General features: G+C 40.7%; 1 protein-coding gene across 4 annotated transcripts in view; it reads right to left on the bottom strand.

The window, feature by feature from the left end:
• The window catches only part of ldlrad3 (low density lipoprotein receptor class A domain containing 3), a 79,887-nt gene that overhangs the window by 22,268 nt on the left and 32,646 nt on the right, over positions 1-24,973 (bottom strand). For 3 of the 4 annotated variants that reach the window (XM_078257516.1, XM_078257514.1, XM_078257513.1), the window contains 2 exons: positions 18,709-18,834; positions 14,853-14,987 (listed from right to left, as the gene is read on the bottom strand). In XM_078257516.1, the coding sequence (XP_078113642.1) occupies positions 14,853-14,987; positions 18,709-18,834 (261 nt within the window). The remainder of the gene's footprint in view (positions 1-14,852; positions 14,988-18,708; positions 18,835-24,973) is intronic. The other variant, XM_078257515.1, reaches the window with a different exon arrangement.

Genomic DNA, 24,973 nt, shown 5'->3' with positions numbered 1-24,973 from the left:
GTTCAACTTTCATATAAATTACATCTGAGATTCTTGTTTGCCATGAGGCTGGTTTTGGGACCCACACATCTGGATGACAGCTTTGACAAGAATTTCTCACAGAGGGCAGTTATTTCACTCTATTTTGGTATTCTTTGCAGAGCTTGTCACTTGTGCGGTAGGTTCTTTTCACTCAGTAGTATTTATATCGTATAAAATGGTTTTAAAAATGCACTACTGCAGCCCTGTTACTCAATCTACTGACAAACAACAACTGACAGAAGTCTGGCACATCAATTGCTCAAAAGCACAATTCCCAATAACGTGGGCGCCCGGATAGCACACCTGGTAGAGCGGGCGCCCATATATAGAGATTTACTCCTCACCGCAGCGGGCCCAGGTTTGACTCCGACCTGCGGTCTATATATATATATATATATATATATATATATATCTCTTCAATCAATTGGGTATCAAACTGCAAACTCAGCCAATAAAACCTAGTAAGTGATCAGAGTGTGTAGGTGTTTAAGAATTCATCCATTAATCATGTCTAAAATGTCACACAGAACATTTCACAGTTCTGTTTCTGTAATTACAACTCAGGATACAGTGCATCAAACAAGGCAGAACATTTATATCAAAACTACAAGCATTGGGGATCTGAGCTTATCTAAGACTCGGAAAAGCTTGTGATGTATTTTTCAGATAAGAAATTGAAGCAGTAAGGCAGATTATTAAAACCGCAATTAAAATATAACTGCCATGGCATACTGATCAATGATAAGTAATCACTGTTAACCATTGCCTCAGGTGGCACATATAGGTTCAGCTTCATGCGAAAACCTACTTTTAGAAGATGAGTTACACCATAATAATGCAACACACACTTACTGTCTGTTCCGATGTACATTAGACTGGTGAAAAATAGAATACTCATTTAAAAGGGGACAGATGTACATTTATGGACTACTATATACTGACGGTCAATCTCACTTTCATAGAGGCTGATGTTGTTGATTACTGTTATATCAATCAACAAAATAAAGTACTGTTCAATGTAAAACTCTGTATCATTTTCTCTTTCCATCTCTGTTGCAACCGTAATGTGAACTGGTATAGCACAGATGTGTACATATCTTTGCCGTTTGTCTCCCTGTCCCCCAGCTCTCTCTATCTCCAGCATGGTTTTAACATGCCTCTAGCATGTGGGTGTCCATATGACAGTATCAAACAATGAGAATAAAGAGGAAGAATGGGCGCGGCATAGCATTCACACAGAGAGAGAAAAAAGGATGAGGAGGTTGTTAGAGGGGATGGTTAAAATAAAAAATAAATAAAAAAAACTACTGCAGGAACAGAGTGGTATTATCATCTCAGGCATTAGGTTTAAGCCTTGCCCATCTGAACAAAGTGACTGCAACTGCCAGAGAAAGCTAGAGCAAAAGAACATAGGCGGGAGGAGAAAGCCCATGGTAAGAGGAGACAAGACAGTGGGGCATAATGCGAAATGGTAAGGAGAAGTGATGAGAAAAGGGTGGCAATGAGAGCCAAATGCCAAAACTGAGAAAAAGTAGATGGGAGGTTAATTGCAAATATGTCAGAAAGACGGAGGAGAGAGAGCAGTAGGAGAAAAAAAAGACAAGGCAGCAATTGAGAAAGATGATGCAGAATCCAGTAATTACCATGAATGAGAGCACTGTCGCATGTAGTGACTAATCTGGGCCCCTTCTTCAGTCTCCGAGCTTCAAGTATGACCTCTTTCAAAATCTCATACCCTGTAGTTTTTTCTCTCCTCCCTCCACTCTCCTGTCATCACTCACAGTGCTTTTCTCCATTTTGTTTGCTGTTTTCACCCTGACTCTCTCTCTCTCTCTCTTCTTTTATCTACCCGGCTTTGATTCATCCTCACCTCACCACTCTGGCTCGACATCAATCCACTCATCGTGATCACTCACTGTTGTTTCCCCATGCAGCGCTCCTCTCTGTTCTATTCTGCTCCTAGCTTTGCTTCCTGCACCTGTCTCGCAGGTTCTCTACCTGCTTATTCCCATCTCTGTAGATAGCGCATTTCCTGCTTACCTTCTAATCTTTTTCTCCACTCAGTTCCTCTCTTTAGTGGTTTTTCCTCTCTCTACCAGCAACCATGACCCCTTCCCCAGCTACCGTTTCCATCTCCCTGTTCTTTGTCCTCCCCCTTGATTCCCTGTCTGTCTACACAATGAATCCAAAGGGTTTTATCTTTTTTTTTTTTTTTCCCCTCAATGGCTTTGCCACTCTCCCTAATCCCTCATCTCCATCAGCTTCTCTCTCGCTTTCTATCACTCTCTCCCTTGTCCTTTCCTTCCTTCTTCCGGTCCATCGTCCTCACACTCACATTTTGCTCTTTTTTTCCATCCCATATTATACTTCCTCAACCCCTCACACCCACCCCTCACCATCCTCTCACAATTTCTACCTCTCACACTATCTGACATGCAATCCCTCTTTCCTCTCTCCAGGGCACTTTTCTTTTTCCTCTGTTCCACTTAAGCCTTCCTTCTTTTCGCATTTCCCTGATGGATACATGCACACCAAACACATATATGGATGCTCACAACTCACAACACACCCACGCATGCACGCACGCACGCAAGCACACACACACACACACACACACACACACGCACACACATACGCGCACACACACACACACACACACACACACAATGTTGCACCCTCACCTTTATTACCACCCAAACACACATCTGCATCCTATCACACCACATATAATTGGCGTGGCTCCTTGTCTGTCTATCAACAACCTCAGCTCAACCATATAATGGGTGAATGCACACTAATGGTATTGGCAGAAAACACATTTGCAGAAAATACACCTAATGCAATCTGTTTACTCCATTACCACTTTAGTAGATGCAGATGGGGATAATGATGGCTCTTAGTAACATTTAATACTGAATTAGTTACTGTCTGGTAATCATGGCGAAATCATACATGAAAAGGTAAAGCAGTATTGAGCAACGATACGAGAAGATGTGTCTCGTGATTCAAACCCCTTGCGATGTGACAGCCAATCAGTGGGAGCATAAAGGAGTGGCATTTAGGGAGCCATTTCTTTTTTTTTTTATAGGTGCACCTGATGTCAGTGTTGATTACTATCATTTTATATTTGTATTTCAGCTTCTGTTATTTGCTTTACAGTAATACACCAGTCTTTCTGCAAAACTGTAATGCAGACTAGAGTTTTTTTCGATTGCTAAACGACAGTGGGCACAACTGGAGCTACATGTGCAAAACTCTAACTACAGTCTGCACAGCAGCAGTTCATGTGGACCAAACTCTAGTTCATTTTTCATTGCTTGAACACAGTTTTCAAAACTCTACACACATCCCATACGCCAAATAAGAATGAAACAATTATACACTGTACTGTTTGAGAGAAACAAGTAAAAGAGCAAAGATACCAACATGTCCAGGTAAGATGTCTGAGGTTACTGTAAATACACAGCTATACAAAATGTGAAAAACACTACACTTTTACTATAGTAAAACTGTGGACTTCCTGTTTTTCAGAAAGTAATGGAGGTGAAATCAATGGAAACACCACAGTCATTTGTATTTAGAGATGATGCAGACATCCAATGTGATGAAGAAAACTTGCCGCATGATGCTGGAGAGAGGCAGGATTAGTCACACTATTCTTTGTTACTGTTTTGCACCTTTAGTTTTTTTCCCAGTAATTCCTTAAATTACTAGAGACAAAATACTATATTGAAGCAAACTGCTGATTTCCATTCCTTCTTGTTTACCTTACATAAAAAATGGTATATTGTAAAATCTATATCTTTTCTTTAAAGAAACTATTGAGTAGTCACTCAAATTGTTCAAACTGTAAAGATGAGAAAGTTTGTAATTTCTGTATTGGTGTTTGATGCTAGTGTTTCTATTCTCAGTGTGTTCTGAGTGACAGTGTGTGTTATCTCAGTGAGGATTGTTCATAGTGTTTGGCTGCACTGAGCCTGTTTTGAGACGTGTGTGAAGAGTTGTGTTGCTGTGAATGAGTTTTGCAGGTGATGTGAACTGTTTAGCTCAGGTGACTGTCAGGTGAGTTTTGCACATGTGGATTCAGTTGCGACCACTGTCGTTTAGCAATCGAAAAAAACTGTAAGTGACTCTGCTACTTATGGATGCACTGGACATGCCTGAAGAAAAGATAATGTGGTCAAATAAATTGTGTGGGGGAAATTAAATTGAGCTTTGGGCACATAACCATCTCTTAAAAGTACTGTATCTAAATTTCCCCAACATTCATCAAAGCTATCCAAGATAATGAAATCATATTTGGTGCACCTCTTTGCTCTGGTTTCATAATTTTCTCCATTTTTAACTTAATGCAATTTAAAAAATGCAAAACAGCATTTTTCCTTTCTCGTAGGCTAACAGAGATAAAAATAAAAAAATAAAAAAAAGAATAGATTACATTTTCCTTTTAAGTTCTTTTATTGAAACTCTCTAAACTTTTGCAAAGAAGTAGTCAACATACTTTTCAGCTATTGAGGGTGAAAAGCAGTATGTAAGCAGTCAATACGTAGTATTGGTGCAGCAGCCTCAACACCTCTTAGTCTTCCTTTAATGTGATATTGTTCAAGAAAGATAATGGCCTTGTAAGCCTCATTGGAGTTGGCACAATGCAGACTAGGCAGGTGCAATTTTGTAAAATAGCCAGTGTACTGTGAAAAGAGTGGTTCGGTAAATGACTGAAATGATTTAGATGCAGAGATTGAGAGAAAAGGCTTAGAGAGAGGGAGCCCCATTCAAGCACCACACACTTTACATGGTGATCTCACCTCCTTTCTGCTGTCAGCCAACCAGTGAGTGTGTACTAAGGGGCCAGAGAGGGGCACGTCTCTCAAGCCAAGTGTTGATGGAGCAGGGACATGTTGAAGTTGAGGCCAGGCTTAACACACTCTATTAAAAATGTGATGCTTGTAGAAAGCACAAATCAGTGAGCTAATGAGCTTGTTTTTGTCCTTTTTGGAGGTTTTACATTTTAAAAGTGCTACTTTATTCAAATTCAGGTTCAAAATCAGATCATTCATCATAATTCAGTGTTTTTGGCTGATGCATGGCCTTCATGGACCAAGGCAGCTAAAACAGAGATTGACACTTGTGCTATATTATTACGTAATGGCAAACCTGAACTTTCCTTGGACTCATCCACGCAGCAACACTACAGGCAAAACCATCACTTTTCAATTTAGATTTTTTGGGCTATTCGGCTTCCATAGCATGTCTTCTTTCAGACTATGGGTGGGAAAAAAACATCCAAAATACACATTAAGATCTTTATTTTAGCACACTTTGTCTATTTGCGCCTGTAAATTTCTCCACAATTCACCAAAAGTTAGCATTAGATAATGCCTTGTTTGCATATTTAAAAGTTGTAATACAAAAATAAAAGTCTTAATGTAATTAATCAACTGGGGAAGTTTCATGTTGATATCTGTTAGTTATATGTTTTTACCCTATTCAACTGTAATGTCTTGCAAAATGTATAATATTTTATAATCCATATCTTTAAAGGCCGTTTTCTCAAAATGAGTTTTTCTCATACTCTGAGCCAGAAATCTCCACTTCAGTAGCACTTACATACACCAAACCTTCCAGTTTCATTCCCATCCATATTCGGAAGGGTTTTAGAGAGGGATTTGTTCAGATATCATTTATAGCCTGATTTATGTAACATTTTATACCTAAAAACGTGGCAAGAATTGATTTTTTTTATGGATCTTGATACCATTTTCTGATTTATGGAGTGATAAAAAGAGATATCCAAAATCCACTCTATAAAAACCTTTGACTCTAATATGTTAACAAAATGAAACGAGAATTTTGAATCTGGCTTTATCCAATGTTCAGATTTGTGTTCTGGAAATGTATGCAAAGTAGCGTATAGTTAGCAAGATAATGCCTCATTTGCATATTTAAACATAAAATGTCAGAAAACTTAGTACACTAATACTCCCCCTCCCATTCACCTGGAATGTCTCCCCTTAAACTGTAAGTGCAAGTGTAGGAAGAATGGCAACAAGAAGTGATGGAAAAGAACCACGCACACATGCACCGACATACATGAACACACACAAACAAGCTCCCCCCCAACACAAACACACACACACACACACACACACACACACACACACACACACACACGTTTGTTTCACTATCTTTGTGGGGACCAGTCATTGACATAATGCATTCCCTAGCCCCTTACCCTAACCTTAATCATCACAACTAAATGCCTAACCTTAACCCTTACCCTCACCCTAACCATAACCTAATTCTAACCCTAATCCTACAACCAAGTCTTAACCCTCAAACAGCCCTTTAACCTTTCCAGCCTTTTGGGCCCCACAAGGCTGTGCAGACCCCACAAGTATACTGTATTCCCCGGTTTTTGGACCCCACGAATGTAGTAAGACAAGCACACACACACACACACACACACACACACACACACACACACACACACACACACACAGTACGACTCTACCCAATAGCAACAGTAGAGCTATTGTTCAGAGAAACATTCCTCCACAAGTCTGTGGGTGCAGGTCGTCACTTGACCACCATCACCATGGTGACTGGACGAGGATAGGTTTAGGAGGGAAAGCTTGTTAATTTACAGGAGCCTGAACAGCAACGGCTGACTGGTCCTGATTCAAGGGCGGAATGATTCATGCAGACTCTGGTCCCGGGAGTGACCCCCCACCCCCCACCCCCTCCCCCTGTGTGGCCATAGCTAAGGGCAACAGGGGTCTTAAACAACAGGAGCTCTGAAAAAACTGACACTTAGCCTTGATGAGTGTGAGGGAGGGAGGGAGGGAAGGGATGACAATAAATTAAAGATGAAACAAGTGAGGAGGTATTCTCAGATAAAGCACAGAAAACACACACAACAGATGGGTGGACGAACATAATCTATATTATCCATTTTCACATGAGAACCCATGGATAACAACAGTGCTGTATAGATGCTAAATGCTACCGCCAGACCTCCCAATTTAAAATGCACTCTTACTATACTGGAAAATAACTTGATCTACAATTTAAATGACAGAAATAGGAAGCTGCGCCCCCTCATTTCAACGTTGCCAGCAGCAGCTAACAGTGTCTTGCCAGCTGCTTGGCCTTCCTCTCCTGTGGACCAACAGCCGAGAGCCCCTCAACGCTGCTTTGTGAACATGCTTTAGTCTAGCAAAAGCAAAAACCAGAAACTGACGCGGAGTTCAAATCCATGGGCGGCGACAGTTGCAACCTCCCCTATTTGTGCCTGTCAAGTGTGCGTTGGCTCTGATAAACTGGCACTATTACATTCCACTCCCACACCTCAGTCTACTGCCATTATATTCCCCTATGCCATTTCACGTTCCCTCCCACACCTTTCTCTCTGTGCCAACGCTCTGAGTGCTACTGACAAAGGGAATGAACCGACCAACATCTCAGCGTTGCACCTACCACAAAAATTGCACATGGATTAACTTGTCATTTTAATCTACAGCACCTGCATTATTTGGCCCCAAAGTCTGACAGCAATCAATAGGGGAGGACGTGGCTGTGTGAGAAACTATTAGCACGCTAAAAGGATATCAAAAGTGAATACATACTGATGGACTTTAATCACTCTGACATTCTTTATTCTTTCTATAACAGACTGACACTATATATTAATGTCTAATTTACAGGAGAAGCCAATGGTGAGGCAGGAGTTACTGCTGGATGTCACTACATATACTGGTCCATCTGAATTACTGGTGTTTATTGGCCCTGTAAATGGCAGGGCTGTGAAGACAGGTTGCTGAATACATAGTGCTTATGCAAAACAGCAGATGCAGTGCTAGTGGCTCTATGGAGTAGTTCTTACACAGCCTTAGGAGGATATAACAAATAGAAAGCTGCAGATTACTCTCTGTGGGAAGGGAGCATCCCTGGAGTTTAAAATGAGGGATTTGACTTCATGCAGAGCAGCGCTCAACAGACAAACCAGAAGGTTAAAACTATTTATTGTACTGTCGGTGGGAATAGAGAGGGTTTGTGGCGATGGTGGCCGGAAATTAAGCTTACATTAATGTTTTAGTTGGACAGACATTGTTACAATAAGCCAAAGTCCCTTGACAATCACTGTGAAACGAGTGATCCTCAATGACTGGCTTATCAAAATGTACAAAAGAAACTGGCAAGTGTAATTACACACAGTCATGTTCACCAAAGAAATCTTGCTGACACTTCATTTAACAGATCTTGGACCATGTTCAGTGCATGGCTTCATTTTCATCAAACCAATCAAGTCAAGGGTGATGTCGACTGCCAATGTTTTGACAGTATACTCATGTAGCAGACTAATGGTATATTGTCAGCTTGCTGCACAACATCTCACTCTGGCTGACAGTTCTCTGAGGACCTGTAGGCCAATGATTACTCTAATGGGGTCACTGGAAAAAAAACATAATTCAACTAAATGTGTTGTGGCAGTTATACTTCCTGGATCATGCGGGATAGTTTGCATTGGCATGCAAAAAAACGACCCTTGGGTGTGATTCTGTCATTGTAAGTAAGAGTACTACAAGATACTTTCAAGCAGACTATAAATAATTTTGTTTACGATGTATTGTAATTTAAATAGGGCTGTCAGCATTAACGCGTTAATCGTGATGCGATTAAGGGCCGAGCATAACGCGTTCATTTTTTTTTAATCGCATTAAGCGCGTGCTGCCATTTATTAATTTATTTTCACTTCACTCGGCTTCGCGTCGTGCCTAACAGGCTACTATTTTGACCCTTTGCCGCACTTTGCCATACTTCCTCGTAATAACACATCCTGCTGCTGCAGGCTGCAGGCATGATGGAGAAAGACAGCAGCAACACAACTCTGAATGGCGCTTTGTATTTTCCAAAACACCCGGATGGGTCGAAAGCCATATGCACATTGTGTAAAGCCGAATTAAAATATCACCGAAGCACGTCAAGCTTGAGCTACCACCTACGAGCTAAGCATAGTACAGTTAACATGACTCAGGTTGATGCTAGCAGGCTCTGGCAAAGCACTATTTTGGAGAGTGCTTGTTGCCGACCTGTGGATGAAACCAAATCCCCAAAAATTACTACCGCTCTTGCAAAATGGGTGGCAACTAACTGCAGACCTGTCAGCATCGTAGAAGACTCGGGTCTTAAAGACTACAGTTGGCGTGTTCTGACCCGTCTCATACGTTGCCGTCGAGGGGGACAGCAGTTTCACAGTTCAAATAGAAATCTTAAAGTCAAGTTCATAAAGTAACTTTCTTTGCATTCATTTGATTCCCAGTCAAGATACACTGGTAAGAATTGCTTTCCATTGTTAATATGTACTTAAAAACTGTTCTGAAATGCAAAATAATAGAATTTTAATCTTGTGATGAAACATGCGAACTACAGAAATTCAGCGATTAATCGAAATTAAATTTAAATCACATGTGAATGGATTTATCCAGCAAACAAAGTAAATGCATCCCAAAATGTCCTGAATGTCAACATTTCTGAACCATTGTGGTCCCTTTGTTCGAAGAAGCCTAATTGATGTTTTTATTGAAGTGTTTGTGAGCCACAGGATTTATTTGCCTTTAATTTCTCCAATTATGGCACATGGCTGATAGTAAAATAAATAGTCTACAGGAAACGCAGCAGTGAAAGCATAAATCTTCCTCATGTGATTTTGGAAAGCTACAGCACATCATGAAACCTAATGCAGGATTGAAGAGCTTCATTGTCACAGCTTCACGTAGTTCCTATGTACCGGAACATAACAACATGTGGACGTAATGAGTGTGCTGTCCACTAAGAGAACAAATGCACATTGAAACATATGCGCGCGCGCACACACGCACACACACACACACACACACACACACACACACACACACACACACACACACACACACAACCAAAACAAATGCATTTGATGCTTGTGACTACACAACGCATACCTTATCTTCCAAAACACACAAAGCCATTGGGAGCTTTTGATGCCCTTAAACCATCCTCTGGCCGTCTGTTCCTACCTTCACATCACTTACACTTCTCCTCCCTCGGTTAACTTTTTCTCTCTCAGAACAACTTTAGTTAAGAATTGAGGTAGAGGAGATGTGAAAATGAATCACTATCACACTCTCTCTCAGTCACTACGCCATCTGATACTACTTTGTCAACTTGTGTAAATGAATGCATAACGAGAGACGCTGATGTGTGCATTTTAAATCAATTAGTTTTCTTAAACAACTCTAGGGGGATTCTCAGCCACTTTCAAAAAAGCGTCAACTTCTGTGCTCATCACTTTTGTACCTAGTCTTTAAACTTGTCAGTGCCGTGGCCTTGAGGAAGTTTCTTCTGGAAGTTGCAGAGTGATTTTTTTGCAATTAAAATATGCAAAACAATATAGTGTCAGATGCACTGTGACTCTGTGTGTGACTGCATGTGACTGTGTGTGAGTGTGCTCATGCTTCCTTGGATGTGCAGAGTGGCTCTCTTGTTCTCAGCGAGGGCTCCCCCAGCATCTGGCCAAGTCCTGTGTGCCCTGCGGCGGTGTTCCAACAACAGTTCCTTGCAGGGGCAAACATGCGCTCCATCATTGTGCTCTCTATCCCCTGCTGGGAGCAGCCCGGTAGACCGGGGAGAGCAATGAGAAGCTCAGCTTTGCTAAACTAGCTTTCATGTCATTTCTGTTTCCAGAGTTACACTGCTGGGCCCCGGGGCTCGACTTGAGATGGATGCTGCTCTCATCTTTCCCGGCTTATCGCTGCTCCTCGCTCAGTTCTAGCCGAATCCCCGCCTTTCTCTACCAAATCACCTGTCTCTCTTTGCTTGCTTCCATCTTCCTGCCCATTGCTATTCATTGCTCCTCACCAGTCCCTTTCTGCTTCGCTCTATTATGTTTATGTGGTGTGCTTTCCATTTCTTTATCTATGTTATCCGTTACAGGCTCCCCATCCCACTCCTTCTATCTGACTGTGCGATGATTGCACCCATGCATTTATAGAAGATTGTGGGTTGTTACATTGCACTGTTTGCCACTTTTCCACCTCTCCACTATTTAAAAAATCAATTACCCATCAAATAAAACGATAAACAGTAAGAACAGCTCTGTGCTGGCGTTTGTGTCTAACTGTGCCAAATTGTTTTAAATCACTCTGATGGGAAATAAAAAACTGGAGGCATAAAAAAGCTAAGCTTCTGTAGATCTAATTATCTGACACCTCTAAGGCAGGATAACCAAGTGCTACTCTATATATGCCACGATGATCTCTCACTAGACTATTCAAATCAAGGAACCAAATGTGGAGACACTGGAGCAAGTAATTATGGGTAAGGAGAAAGAGGAGTTGAACAGAGGAGGAGGTACAGGGGAGAAAGTGAGGAAGGAGATGCTGTGCTCAGGTGGCTTAGAGCGGATATTGTATGCCTTATCTGTCACCTGCAGGTCTGCGCTTATTACAGTTTTTTTTTCGATTGCTAGACGACAGTGGGCACAACTGGAGTAACGTGTGAAAAACTCTAACTACAGTCTGCACAGCAGCAGTTTATGTGGACCAAACTCTAGCTCGTTTTTTCAGTTTTCAAAACTCTACACACTTATCCCATGACTTTAACCACAACCTGCACAACACTGTGGATTTACAGCACTTTGTTCAAATGCTAACACACTGCTGTCAAAACTGTTAACCACGCATTCAAAACAGAATAGATTTCAGTGTGGTGCCTATCAAACACTGCTGATTGCAATTTTAGCTGAAAGCCTAAGCAGGTGTCTTGTTTTAGACTAGTTTGTGAACATATACGGTATTTATATAGAGAAAGCTCAGAAAGCCTTTTTTTGTATACAAACTGTATACAACATACTGTATATGGAGAGGCAGAGTCAGAGCAGAATGTAAGGTGTTAGTGTGTGTGTGTGTGTGTGTGTGTGTGTGTGTGTGTGAGTTCATACAGGAAAGAAATGCAGAGTCATGCCTTCAGTCCCTCTGAAGCGCAGAGGCTGATGATAAAAAAAACAAAAACAAAACTGAGCTGCTCTTCCTTGATGTGTTCTGAAGGTCACAACACAGAGCTTAGAACTTACAACTACCACGCGCAGCGCAAAACAAGTTTTCAGCAACAAAATAAGCGGGATAACATTTGGGTCATTTGCGCTCCGTACATACAAATAAATACTAAAGAATCAGTGCTGACAGGAAGTCTTTGGTAATACAACAGTACCACACTCTGGTACTGGTACATTTCTGTGGAAGCTGAATTGAAAACGTGCACACTACTCTGCTAGATAGTACTCGGTACTCTATTATCAGACACCTGAAAACATTTCAGAGATGGTGGCAGTCTGAGAAGCCTCTCAGTCAACCGCGGCAGGCCTTTTAATAAAATCGCTGCAAGGCTGAACACTCTCCTTTTTTAGGGAATGGAGTATAATAATAATTGTATTCTGACAATATTATGCATCATAAAGCACTCCTTAGATCTTCCCTCAGCCCCTACTGAGGTGCATAAACATTTTATGATATAATATATGCAAGTTGTTTTCTGCCAGGTAATTATTACTAAATGTAATGTCAGCCTTGATTTTGTAGTTGCATATATAACATAAGCAAACATTTCTGAAATTCATCAAATGTTAGGTTTTTTGCAAACTTTCTATTCATACAGAATTCAGTAGTTGTTGTGAAGACTGCATTGTGAGATCTTATGCCCTAGACCCCATAACAACACACAGCTACGTTGTGCCAGCACTGGAGTTGGTATTGTTCACTTGTCAACAAGGAAATGGAGTGCACTGGACACAAATATCAATCAATATTTCTGCATCACTATACAGCTCTATTCAGCATTGTGTGGCTCTGCATTCAGTCTGAGAAGGACGGGCTTGAGATGATGGATGGACTCTTCTTTCTTTCTTTCTTTCTCTCTTTCTTTCTTTCTTTCCTTCCTTTCTTTCTTTCAAACAAATAAACAAAAATAAAAATAAAAAGATTGATTAATTCTAGCTTATCAAATTTAGATTAGTGAGGTGAAACATTAGCCTAAATCATAATGAGCAAAATAGTAGTTTGTCAATACTGTCAGATCAGAGCCATTTTTCATAGCCGAGGAAAGAAATGAACATTTCAGAGAATAAATGGTGTTGAAAGGTTTCACCAACATTCACTGTGTTCATATTCTAAAGTTTAATGTGCAGCTGCCACAGAACTCCTTTCCTGTTAATCAGACATATTTTGTTCGATCACGTTTCTGCTGACTTTGCCTATCTCAGAATTGGTAATAACATTACTGTCTGTGTGTTACAGATACTGACTTATTATCTTGTACTCTGCACTTAGCCTGTTTTTTTTTCTTTTTTTGACTATCATTTTTTATTTTTGTATAATAACTCAATGTGACAGCAGCACCTAGACAGAAGGATAGGAATACACAGGATCTTTTTTTGAACAGAAAAGAAAACAGTGACACTGGTCCACATTTGGTTGCCTGGGGCAATATGCACATCAGGGTTGGACTGCTGGCACAAAACATGTCGGCTTGCCAGTGGAAGAACACCTGAAGTGTTGACAGCAGGCGACTGGTGTGCCATAGTGACAATTCTGTCTTTGAGACGTGAAGCTGCCAGTGGAATAAGAATGGCATGCCATATGTAAGGGGTACCTGCCAGTATACTCTATATCAGAATACACCAGACTCGCTCTCAGGGATGATACTACTTCTATTTATGTTAGAGTAAAATGCAACGTCATCAATAGAATTCAATTTCACATTACGCTTGGCAGAAAGTTGAATCTGTCAGTGGCTTCCCTGTATTTTTATGAAATGCCTGCAGTGATGAAACCCTAACCTTAAAGATCACAAATGATGTGACATACTGAGTGACGGAATCTTACAACTCTATTGTCATTTTAGCCACTTTGATAGAAAAGCTGTAAATACTGTATCTACAAGCTTCCATCTCTTCTGAAATCTGCTGCAAAGTTCGCTGCCAATATTTCCAACAATTATGGCCTGATTAAATTCAACAAAATCTAGCTTGTCAAAACGGATGAACGTGACAGTGGTTAGACATTTTTACATTCAGTCCTATAGTTCCGCAAGTAAACTATTCTGTCTCACAAGCTTGTTTCATGCGGTAAACCTGTTACTTGCGCATATCTTCGCACAATCTTCACATTTGTATAATATACTCCTTCAAAAAGTGTAGTTTATCTAAGAGATGACATCAAAACACACATATTGTCAGTTTTATTTGTTATTTGTAGTACTTATGTTCCCTCCCTCCAATGTTATGAAGTAGACAACCTCTAATTTAAATCAAAATGTTCACATCTTCTTTGCACAAAGGAGCTACTTCTGTAGAGTTAATGTATATTTCACTTATTATTATATAGCATTTATACCACATGCACATGTCTTTTTTCGCTTTCTGACACAGAGCTCTCTATATAACTCTTTATATAACATAACATTGTGTCATGAATTATGTTCTGGTTGTAGCTTTGAGATGGATTTTTCTGTATCCTTTCACAATTTGCATCTGCAGCAGTTCAATATGCTCACAGGAATAATTAAATTTTCTTAGTATTTTATCGCCTGTTGCTTTTTTTATGCTCTTTAAATGTTGGTGAAATGTGTCAGTTAACCAACAAAACTCCAATAAAAGAAGTTTGAAATGTGTGAGCTAGAGGCTAATCAGAAGTAACCGGAACATCTTTCAAATCACGCTCAGCCTGCTCCTGTGTCCGACTCTCAGTTCCTGGATAGATGTTTCATTTCCTCTTTCTTTTCTGCACACATGACCATCTTACCTGCTGTAGTGAGGCAGAGCTCCTCGTCACTGTTGTCCTGACAGTTGTCCTGGCCGTTACACAAGAAGCTCCGGTCTACACAGTGGCCATTTCGACACTTGAAGCGAGCCTCCGAGCACACCAATGGGTTGCCTGCTGTGGTTGGTAAGGGCAGAGGTCAAGGGTCAAGGGTTGGTTCAAACAGGGTTACAGTGAGAGGTTCCAAAGTTAAACTGTGTGAGTGACACCAAGAAACAAACTTCAGAGCATAAACAAATAATTTAAAAGCAAGTTAAATTGATATTCTGTAGTGGTGCAACTTGTTAGAAGTTGTTTTGTGTGCTTGATCCCCACATCCACAACACTTTGATTTGATGAAATTTAAGAGAAAAAAACTAGGGCTGTCAATCGATTAAAAAATGTAATCTAATTAATTACATACTGTGTGATTAATTAATCAAAATTAATCGCATACATAATTAAGGGTAAAAAGGGTACTAAACAACAGTTGGTGACATCAAAGAATGGCTTGTTTATTGCTAAGGCCATATGGTCAAAATGAAATGATTTAATAATAATGTATAACAATAACAATAACTTATTTCACTAGTAAATTGCTGTTGAACGACAAAAACAACAAAGAGATAGGAAAAGGACATTTACAACAACTTCAAATGCACCACGAGGCTGTAGTTTACCAGAACGCACCGGCTGTGCTGCAGATTTTTACATCCCGGTGTTGAATCCTCTACAGTAAAACACAGTCAAACTTTACACCGTTTAGCGTTAGCTGTCAGCATTTCAACCGTGTTTAATCCAGCTACTAGCTAGCGGTAGGCTAACGTTAGCTGCTGTTGAGTATTGTCAAAGAATTTCTAATAAGGGAAGTAGTTCCACTCTCTCGTTACTTCCGGCTTCTGAACTGGTTGCAGTTCCACCAGAGTTCCATATAGGGGGCGCTCACAGGCCAGTGCAGAATGAATGGGACTCCATGGAGCTATACCCCTCAAAATCCACTTTTCTCAGGATATGATTTTTTGTCTAGTAATTTGAATGTTGCATTCGAAAGGGGAGGCTAAGAAAATACACACTGGTGGGTGTTACATTTTTTTAAAGTGGCTTTTTTGTTCTAAAAAGCCTTTTAAAATGTCAGTGACGTCATACACATATATACAGCCAGAGATACTGCTTTACGACAAGCTCTGAGTCGCTTCCTTTGTTCTTTCGAAGCATCGACAACACAGCTGACAGGTTAGGCTCTCCCTGTTAATACACGTGCTAGAAAGAGGTTTGCTAATGTTTTAAAGACCACGCCGAAATATTCACACTGACATTCTGGTTCTGCTTTGGATGCCGTCAAGCGGGATCTCCGATCGTAATCAGTCCTTCACTGACCAATCAGCATTCATTAGCAGAATGCTAGCGTGTTATGGGCAACAACGACTCAACCTGTAAGAAATCAAAAGGACACAAGTACTCGTTCATTCAACTTTTGACCTATAATCCATGTTGAACTTGCAAAAACTACAATCAAATCTGAGATTTCTCAACGACAATCAGGTGAAAGAGACAAATTTAGCCGTCTAGCACTGGACCGCGATCACCCCCAGTGGAACTCTGGTGGAACTGCAACCAAATTTGGTACAATGGGGCTGAATAGGGAGTGGAACAGCTTTCCGTAGACGGGCTTTGGTATTGTGTTAACTAGCGTCACATGCAGCAGTGTTTGTGTTTCCTGTAACGTCTGTTTCAGAGCATCAGAGAGAAGCGCAGACATCAGTGGCACCAGATTTTCGTCTGTATGCAAACGTCAATATGGAATGGATTAATCTGCGTTCATTTTTTTAACGCGTTATTTTGACAGCCCTAAAAAAAACATTTACAAAGAAAGAGTTACAGCAGTAAAGCATTTGATCTGGGGAGTCTAATAAATATCACACTGACAAAAAAAATAACTGTAAAAAACATTCAAAATCCTGCCCAGCACTATCACTTCCTTTTAGCACATGTTCTGGTTTTGTCTTTAGCTTCTGCAAAACGAGGCAGAATTATCTTGTGAGAAGATCCAGACAATTACACAGTGGTGACGCAGTATGTGCTGGGAGCGTGCAGCAAAGCTCCATTCAAATAGCTTGATTAGATTTGTGAGCGTGGTGCCCTGCAGGCGAGGAACACTGCCTCCGACAATGGTGAGTGATCGGCTTGATGCACGCGTCCCACTGGGAAAGCAGGGATGGGTTCATGTTAGGACAAACTATGTGCCTGATAATACAGACTACACCTGGGTCCTGGCGTTCCTCTTGTCCTTTATTTCTATACAACGTGTGTAATAAACTGTCTAAAAGGGAAAGCTAGGCCCAGGAGTTACAAGGGATTCAAACAAATAAAGATGCCTCAAACCTTTTTGAAAAGGAATAGAATTTGCTACATTCACCATTCATACCTTGTCACCACTATTATTATCTGCTCTAAACGTAGGATTTGATAGTGAGTAGAGGGGACAGCAACAGCTCAGACATTACGTTCTTTATAGATCGACATTCTCTCTCATTTTCCTTTGAAAGGAGGGGACATACAGAATACCTGCTTTAGAAAGCATGAGCAATACTGCTCTGGCATTACACGAAAAGTAACAAGGTTGATTTTTTTCTTTTTCTCGTGACAATCTCTGAGACAAACCCATAATCAAATCTAAAAAAGGCAACAGTTGCATGATAATGTGTGTTCTGTGCCTCTGGAAAAAAACAAATATCTTTGCTTTTAAAAATGAATAGATGGATGGAGGCTGGGATGTCAGTTTAGTTTTTTATAACAGTAAAACACAATGCAGTGTTCAACAATAAGGGTTGCCCGATGGCCTGGGGCAAGTAAAATGCTAAATATATATAAGTAAATATAACAACCCACAACAAATATATTTTTTCCGATCATCTTTGGATCATAAATGTATTGCTCTACAATGTTTTGTGAAGTTTGCCGCAAGTTCGAGTCCAGGGCAGATGAAAGTGGATCATTTTTCAAAGGAATGTCTTCATTCAGAAAAAAAAATGCTGGAGTGCCATGATAAAAGCAAGCAGCATCTCACTTGCACGGCAGCTAAGAGGGCTGCCAACAACCCATCCTCCGGTGCCTTGCCGGTTCTTTTACGGAAATTGAACGCTGAGGCAACGTTATCTGATAACCACTAAAAAAAAAAAAAAAATTGTAAAGGGGCCAATTTTGACTTTGTGCATGCAGAATTCTTTTTTTTTCACATGCCCGACCGGGCATATAATAAAAAACAACCGTAACGTTGAACTCTGCAATGAAACATTTAGATAGGAGAATGAAGTGTGGCGATTGTTATCTTAATTGGATAGCTTTCTTTGTCCAACTATCTTTGCTGCTCCTAAATTAAATGAATGAAAGCATCACCAAGTGTTGTTGTTACAATGTCTTTGCACTGGCCTATTAAATCCTTTTTTTTATTCATTGATGAGGCATATTTCAAGCTTAAAAAGAATACTCCCGTGGTGTAGTATTGCACTACCATTCATTATCCCTTTAAAGTTAGAGTTAAAAAAGCTCCTCCAGAGCCACAGACTACACTATACAGTCATAGTAGTAGTAGTAGTAGTAGTAGGAATAGTACATGATGAGGAAACTGCTGGACTGACCCATTAATACTTTGCTCAGATTTTACAGGAATAATTGTGAGTAAAGTACATGTTCAGTACTCAACCCACCACTGGCTATATGACCAGTACAGTAGCTGCAGTGTAAACTGTTATGAGTGAGGGGCAGTACAACAACACAGACGAACAGACTGTGACTTCTGGTGGACATGGCATGAGACACATTGCTATTACAGTAATTGGTCGTCGTGTGAGAGACTCACTGCAGTTCTCCTCGTCACTCCCGTCAGGACAGTCACTGAAGCCATTACAGCGGAAGCGTCCGATGATGCAGTGGACACCATTAGCACAGGTGAAGAATGAAGGGGCGCACTTTGACTTGGCCTTAGCTAAAAACAGATGAAGGGTTGAGGGGGAAGTGTTAGAAAGAAAAAACAATGGATAAGTCTATGGGTGATGTGGAGATGATGCATGAATTCTTAATGCACTACATTGTGTTTTATGACAAAAGTAACCTTGGCTGTGATGCACACAGGAAGGGAGGCGCCCACCACTTAGGCTGGCTGGCTGGCTGGCTGAGTTTGCTTTATGTTTTTATCATAGTAACGCAACAGACACAAATGTATGTTCTAAAATTAAAACAGAAAACCAATTAACTATTAACCACCGTACAAGGTTCAAACAGTTGCTTTTTCTTTTAAAGAGACCAGTTAATTACTCAGCTCATTTTTTGTTCTGTAATGCTTATCTTCACGTTCTCAGAAGTATAACAAGTAAAGGGTAAGATGCTGAGCACAAAGTATTGATAGGAGAAGAAAACAAGTTAATGACAAAGACAAAGAGAGCAAATGGTGTGGGAGAGTGTTTGTATGGATTCTCCCATTGATCAGCCTAAGCAGGCCACGGGTCTTATCTCCCAGGACAGGCCGGAATGAGACTGAGTGACGAGCCCGCGGAACATCAATGCCTGGCATCCCCCGTTTAGCACTAGCCCCTAGTTTTAACTCAAACACATTGATCTTCCCTGGCAGAAGGAGAGAAACAAGATTGCAGGTAGATGAAGGCAAAGACATGAGAAAATGAAAGACCTCACTTCACCGTTCACCGTGAAGATAGAATTTTAAAGCCTGATGGCAACAAAAAAAGACGTTTATAATAACTCTGACCGTCTCTACTCTGGCCTTTGTTAAACTCGTCATGGATTAGTCCCTACCAGTAGTTTGCATTATAATACAAAAGCGTAAACTGTGTGAGAGCTACTCCTTTTTGTTGGAGACAGAGAAAGGAAAAGCTACTGATTACAGCTAAGACATTATTATGATACTAGTTAAAAAAGACTAGATGTTGACGGCAGTGAGGGAACAACATTATAAATATTTTAAACAGTACAGAACAATAAAAGAATGGAACAACCCACACACTCGAACACACAGGGCGGAGGAAAGTGAGTGGGCATACTAGACATCTTAAAGTAAGCCACCAAACAGTCTTTCTGGGTTGTTTTTCTCTCCACTGAACACAAAGGGTGGACTTGTCCTGCTCATAGGTTGGCATTGTGCCGTCTCAAATGCCAGGGGTGCACATTTTTCCCTCTACTATATATTGTGGTAGGCTGATTTATGAGCTCTTTCAAGCTGCTGCGATTATGTTTGGCGAGGGGGGAGAGCTAGGCATAACAACCACGAGGGATGGAGCGCCTGTCTCCAGGATGAAATGTAATCCGCTGAATGCGGGGAGGAAGCAGGGATAGCGCCCGATCTCTGTGTGTATAGTCTGTGAGGCCTTTGTTTACCTGGACAGCAGAAGCACAAACCACCCAAAGCTCATTTTGCATGGTATATCACATTCATTAGAGTCCAGGGAGAAAAAAAAAAGACTTGGCGTCAGGCTGTAGCAACACATAAAAGATTTTTTTTTTAAAAACATGCTGCTGTGGAGGCATACATTGAAATTAATTCTGCCACAAACAAATGCAATATCATAATAATAATAATAATAATACTTTCTATTTCTATTTATTTTACATGTCTTAGATTTTGCTTCTATTTCTAGATTCTTTTGTTGTGTACCTATTGTGAGATATAAAGGAAGCATGTTTTGGTCTCGTGGAGAAATATTAAGTTTCCTTTTGGAAAACACAACTTTCTTCTTCTCTGCATGGACATGGATCCTGACTGCTTTTTTTTCTTCATTTGCTTGGCAGGCTTGGCTTATTAGGACAGCTCTGTTATTGCTCTGATATTCCTCATTCACTCCCTCCCTCATCCCAATCCTCATTACCACTTCTACTGCTGGCAGGATTCATCTGACCCAGTGTCTGTGTTCCAAATTAGCTCAAATGTCACATGAAGGGCAAGCTCATGAAGGCAGATTCGTGGGTGGGAGAGACGGCACTGGTTGGAAGGATAGAGCGGGTGGGCTTAGCTGTATTCTGGGGACGCATGGTTCTTTCTAGCCTGAGTTATAGCTGAGTTTTCAGAGCACGGAGAGGACAAATTAATTAAAAGGAGCAAGTTGAAGGTGGAAGAAATGGTAGAAACGCAAACTTAATATTATGCTTCCTTTGATGATCCTGTGAAGGTGTCTTGTTTTATCCTAGGTCTGGGACTTCAAATTCAGGTAATGCTGATATATTTCAGCACCTCCGACTTTGCAACATATAACCATCCATTTTATCCAGTCTTCATCCCTTCTGTCATCGCTCTGTTTCTAGGTTTGCACTGCATTGGTAACGTGCCAACTTTTCCTTCTCTTCTCTGAGCCCTTGTAGAAGGTGTTTACGAAAAGACGGCAGGGTGTTGGGTGCCTTCCAAACTTAGTTGCAATGTTCAGCTGAGCAGCACAAATGAAAATGAATAGGGTTAGCAGTCAAGCTCCATTCCTTGAGGTGAGACTATCACAGGCTGAAAAAACATGGTTGGATCACACCATCGCACAGCTGGAGGACACACAAACAAAGTCGCAAAAACACACATATAAACATGCACATCCCCCCCTCTCTCATTTGTTTTATTTTCATGAATTTAAAAAAAAGTTCCAAAAGGAAAAACAAAGTTCAAATCTAGGACAGGGAGTGTAGCACCAGGGCATATAATAACATAATCTAAAATAAAGTTAACACCAAATACTACTGTTTGTCTCTTCTTCCCTGTCTTGAGCTCTCTCGTGGCATTCACTCTAGTGAATCTGACAGCAGAACTCCTGCTGTAGATAGTGTGCTTTGCACTTCCCCAAATATGCACCTCAGTGCCCTTCTCTACACTTCTCCCCTTTTCTCCCTCTCCTCAGTTCCCCAGAGAACAGAACAACTTGTTGGCACAGGTAGGCTTGGTCGTGATGGGCATGCATGGCCGACAGAGTGAGGAGAAAGACTGGAGGAAGAGAGTAACAAGAAAGAAAACAGCGCAAGGAGAGTGAGTGGAAGAGAATAGAGGTCGGGAAAGAGTGGAGACAGCTGAGGACTTCAAAGGTTTCTGTGACCGTGTTGAGCATTTCTTAGGGGAGGAAATCAATAGGTAATGGAGTCAGGGTGTAAGCAAGAAGGACATAGGGAAGTTTCAGTCTAGAGGGCTTGGGGATCAAAATAATCATTCTGTACGTTTCACTGGCTAAGCCCTGCGCGCTAGTTGTACAATACAATAACCTTCCGTGTACAGGAAGAGGCATTGCAACATTATAGAGCTTCCTTCATCTCAAGGGCCTAGCGTTTACGGGCCACTGGCGTTCTGCAAAGCCATCAAACTTCATGCAAGATGAGGAAGCAAGTGCACCATGTGCAAAAGTATCAGAAATATTTCAACAACAGGGAAGCAAGAGAAAGCAGAGAGTGATCTGTCAGATAATAGCCCTGCTGCAATATTCATCATAGAAGGCAACATACTGCTAAAATTGCATTGTTTGAACTCGTATCGCCCAACATTCTATTGTAAAATGACAAGGCTGCGGTTCTTATTCCTTTGAAGATTTCAAAGCAATCCTTTTTGCCTAATTTGTGACTATCGATTGGACAAGGATAACATTCAATCTAAAAGAGCAAACTGGAAGAGGAAAAAAAGATAGCAGGAGGCCATATCAGAGTAAGAGACTGCATGCAAGACCCTAATCAATATTTCATCCCTGTTCCTTGGTATTAATTACAGCAGCTCATTGATCAGTCAGCCATTAAGCACATGGGATGCACCAGACTCAGTCCCATTAAACCTTCCTCTGCTTTTCTAACTATTCAGGCTATTAGTGCTCCATATTCTCTTCATTGTCTTCTCTTCTCGTTTTGCTCTCTTGGCAGGTTTTGTTTTTCTGAGCTGGGCTAAAACAGCTCACACCAACCGAGACATGCTCCAGTCTTAGTCCCCCAAACTCCTACAATCCTCCTAAATGTCCACGCCCACACAGAGAAAAAAATACAAACACACTCTCGGGGCAAAGAAAACATATTCACAGTGTAAAAGAAGACAACAGAAGAACAAAGACATATCTGTAAGCAGTATATGGCTCTTTGTGTTCGAGTCAGTGCATCGGTCATTTTTCTTATCACATAAACACACACTCCTAATCTTAGCAACCCCTTCCCTACACATGGAGGAATTGGCAGAGTGCGAGACTCATTATCTAAATCATAACCAGTCTTTTTTAGCTATTTCAGCCCCCTACTGTCGAGAAGAACTTTGTTGTTGATAAGCATTTAGCGGTTCTTTTGAACTCGATATCTCGTGGCCATTTTGTGATGTCGGTACACAGAAAACAAAAAAAGCACCATTCATGTTGCTCCAGGCTTTGGCTGTGTTATGACTGCAGAAAGCAATAATGTGACAATATTCCAGTAATCAAATGACCTGAATTAATTTAGCGTCTAAATGTTGTGAAGAGCTAACAAGATCAATAAACAGTGCATCGGGTAATGAAAACTAACAAATGGTTATTACCCTAATTGTTATGAAGTATTAATAGACTTTTAAAACTAACTTACTAAACATCAGCTTGCTTGTGTGGGCCTCTAATTGGCTGTCTATCCTGTGTGTCTCCCGGTGGTAGAATATAAGGAGGCCAGGAGTCAGAGTCGCTACTGGCTTGTACAGTGCATTTCACATAATGTACAAAATAGGTAAAGTTGCAGCAAATGTTATTGCACAAGGAAAGTCTGCTTAGTGGCACAGATCCATAGACAGTATATAATGAACCAACAGATCCCGCTGCTCTGGATGGAGACCAGTGAAGGATATTAGCGGTGAGCGCTGAGCGTTACTGCGCAGCCTCCAACTGAGCTTGAAGATGTAGATGTGATGTGAGCAACCTGTCTGAAAGTTGTAAGTCTTCTGGTAGCTGTGCCAAGAGAAATCTCAATCATTCCGAATCTTGCAGAGACGGAGAGCGTAGGTATATGTAAGGAGATAACATGGACACAGGCTAATTATTGCTAACTAAAATGCTAGTTAACATTAGTAATTAAACTTAAACAGCCAATGTAAGTCGAAACTGCCTGAGAGCTTCTCCTGTACTATACGGTAATTCCTCTACTATGCGACAGAAAGTCCCGTGGTTATGACACAATCGTTAGCCTATTTTTACAAAAACGTCTACTACGGAGCCATAACGTGAGATACAAGGTAATTGAGCCTTTTATACATTGTTGTGTTTCTTTAGAAATAAACAATGGACAAGTAAAGTCTTTAAAAGCTTCAGATGTAAAGTTATTCGCTGTCAAAGTGACGCCAAAATGAATGGCAGTCAGTGGAATGCTAACGGGGGTCGAGTGCTTGTTAGCATCAAAATGGCGCCATAGGAGCTACGCGTTGTGAGGAGAAGCTTACCTCCTTGCACAGATCACAGGTTTAATATGTCATTTTTTGGTGATGTTCTCTTTATAAATAGTTTTGTTTAAAGTCTAACTATATAACTTTTGCTGAACAGCACCACTGTGGCCCCATGTGACAATTAAAGAATAATGGTCAAAGCTAAAATGTGTAGCTCAAGTAAAGAGGAGTCATCAAGTCAGCGAACTGACTCTGCAATGTCAGTTACGCAGCAGTAGTTATCTTAAGTGTGCTTACATTAGCTACCATTAGCTGATGATCATAACAGAACAAAAACGGCTGTCTGAATTGAGCAATTTTTCATTTTATGGCTTATGAATTCAGTTCTCATTTGAAGAGGAAGATGTTATTTCTTCTTTCAAAAGTTACACACTCTTGCTTTAAAGCCTGAATGGGTAAAATTACCCACCATTTCACAAGAAAAAGGGGAATTATTAGAAAGAAGTCAACAACAGATTTGTGTAGAAGAAAACCTTTTGAATCTCACCCATCCTATTTATCATCGTGTGACTCATCAGAGTCATCTTGTCTCGACCCCTAGGTTGAAAACCATCGCTCTTAAGAAAAAGGGGGCTCAACCAGCAACATCCTGTTTGTGACTGAAAACCCAAGATTACTCTATGTCATGTAATGTCATTTAGATATTGAGTAGCAAGATATGCAAACTTCTTTTGCATGTTGAGCTGAATATAAGGAGATGAGAAGCCATTCTGGGAAG

This window comes from Sander vitreus, chromosome 8 (genome assembly GCF_031162955.1).
Source record: "Sander vitreus isolate 19-12246 chromosome 8, sanVit1, whole genome shotgun sequence".
NCBI lineage: Eukaryota > Metazoa > Chordata > Actinopteri > Perciformes > Percidae > Sander > Sander vitreus.
Note: the sequence above shows the minus strand (reverse complement) of the source record. Positions and strands in the feature narration are given on the sequence as shown.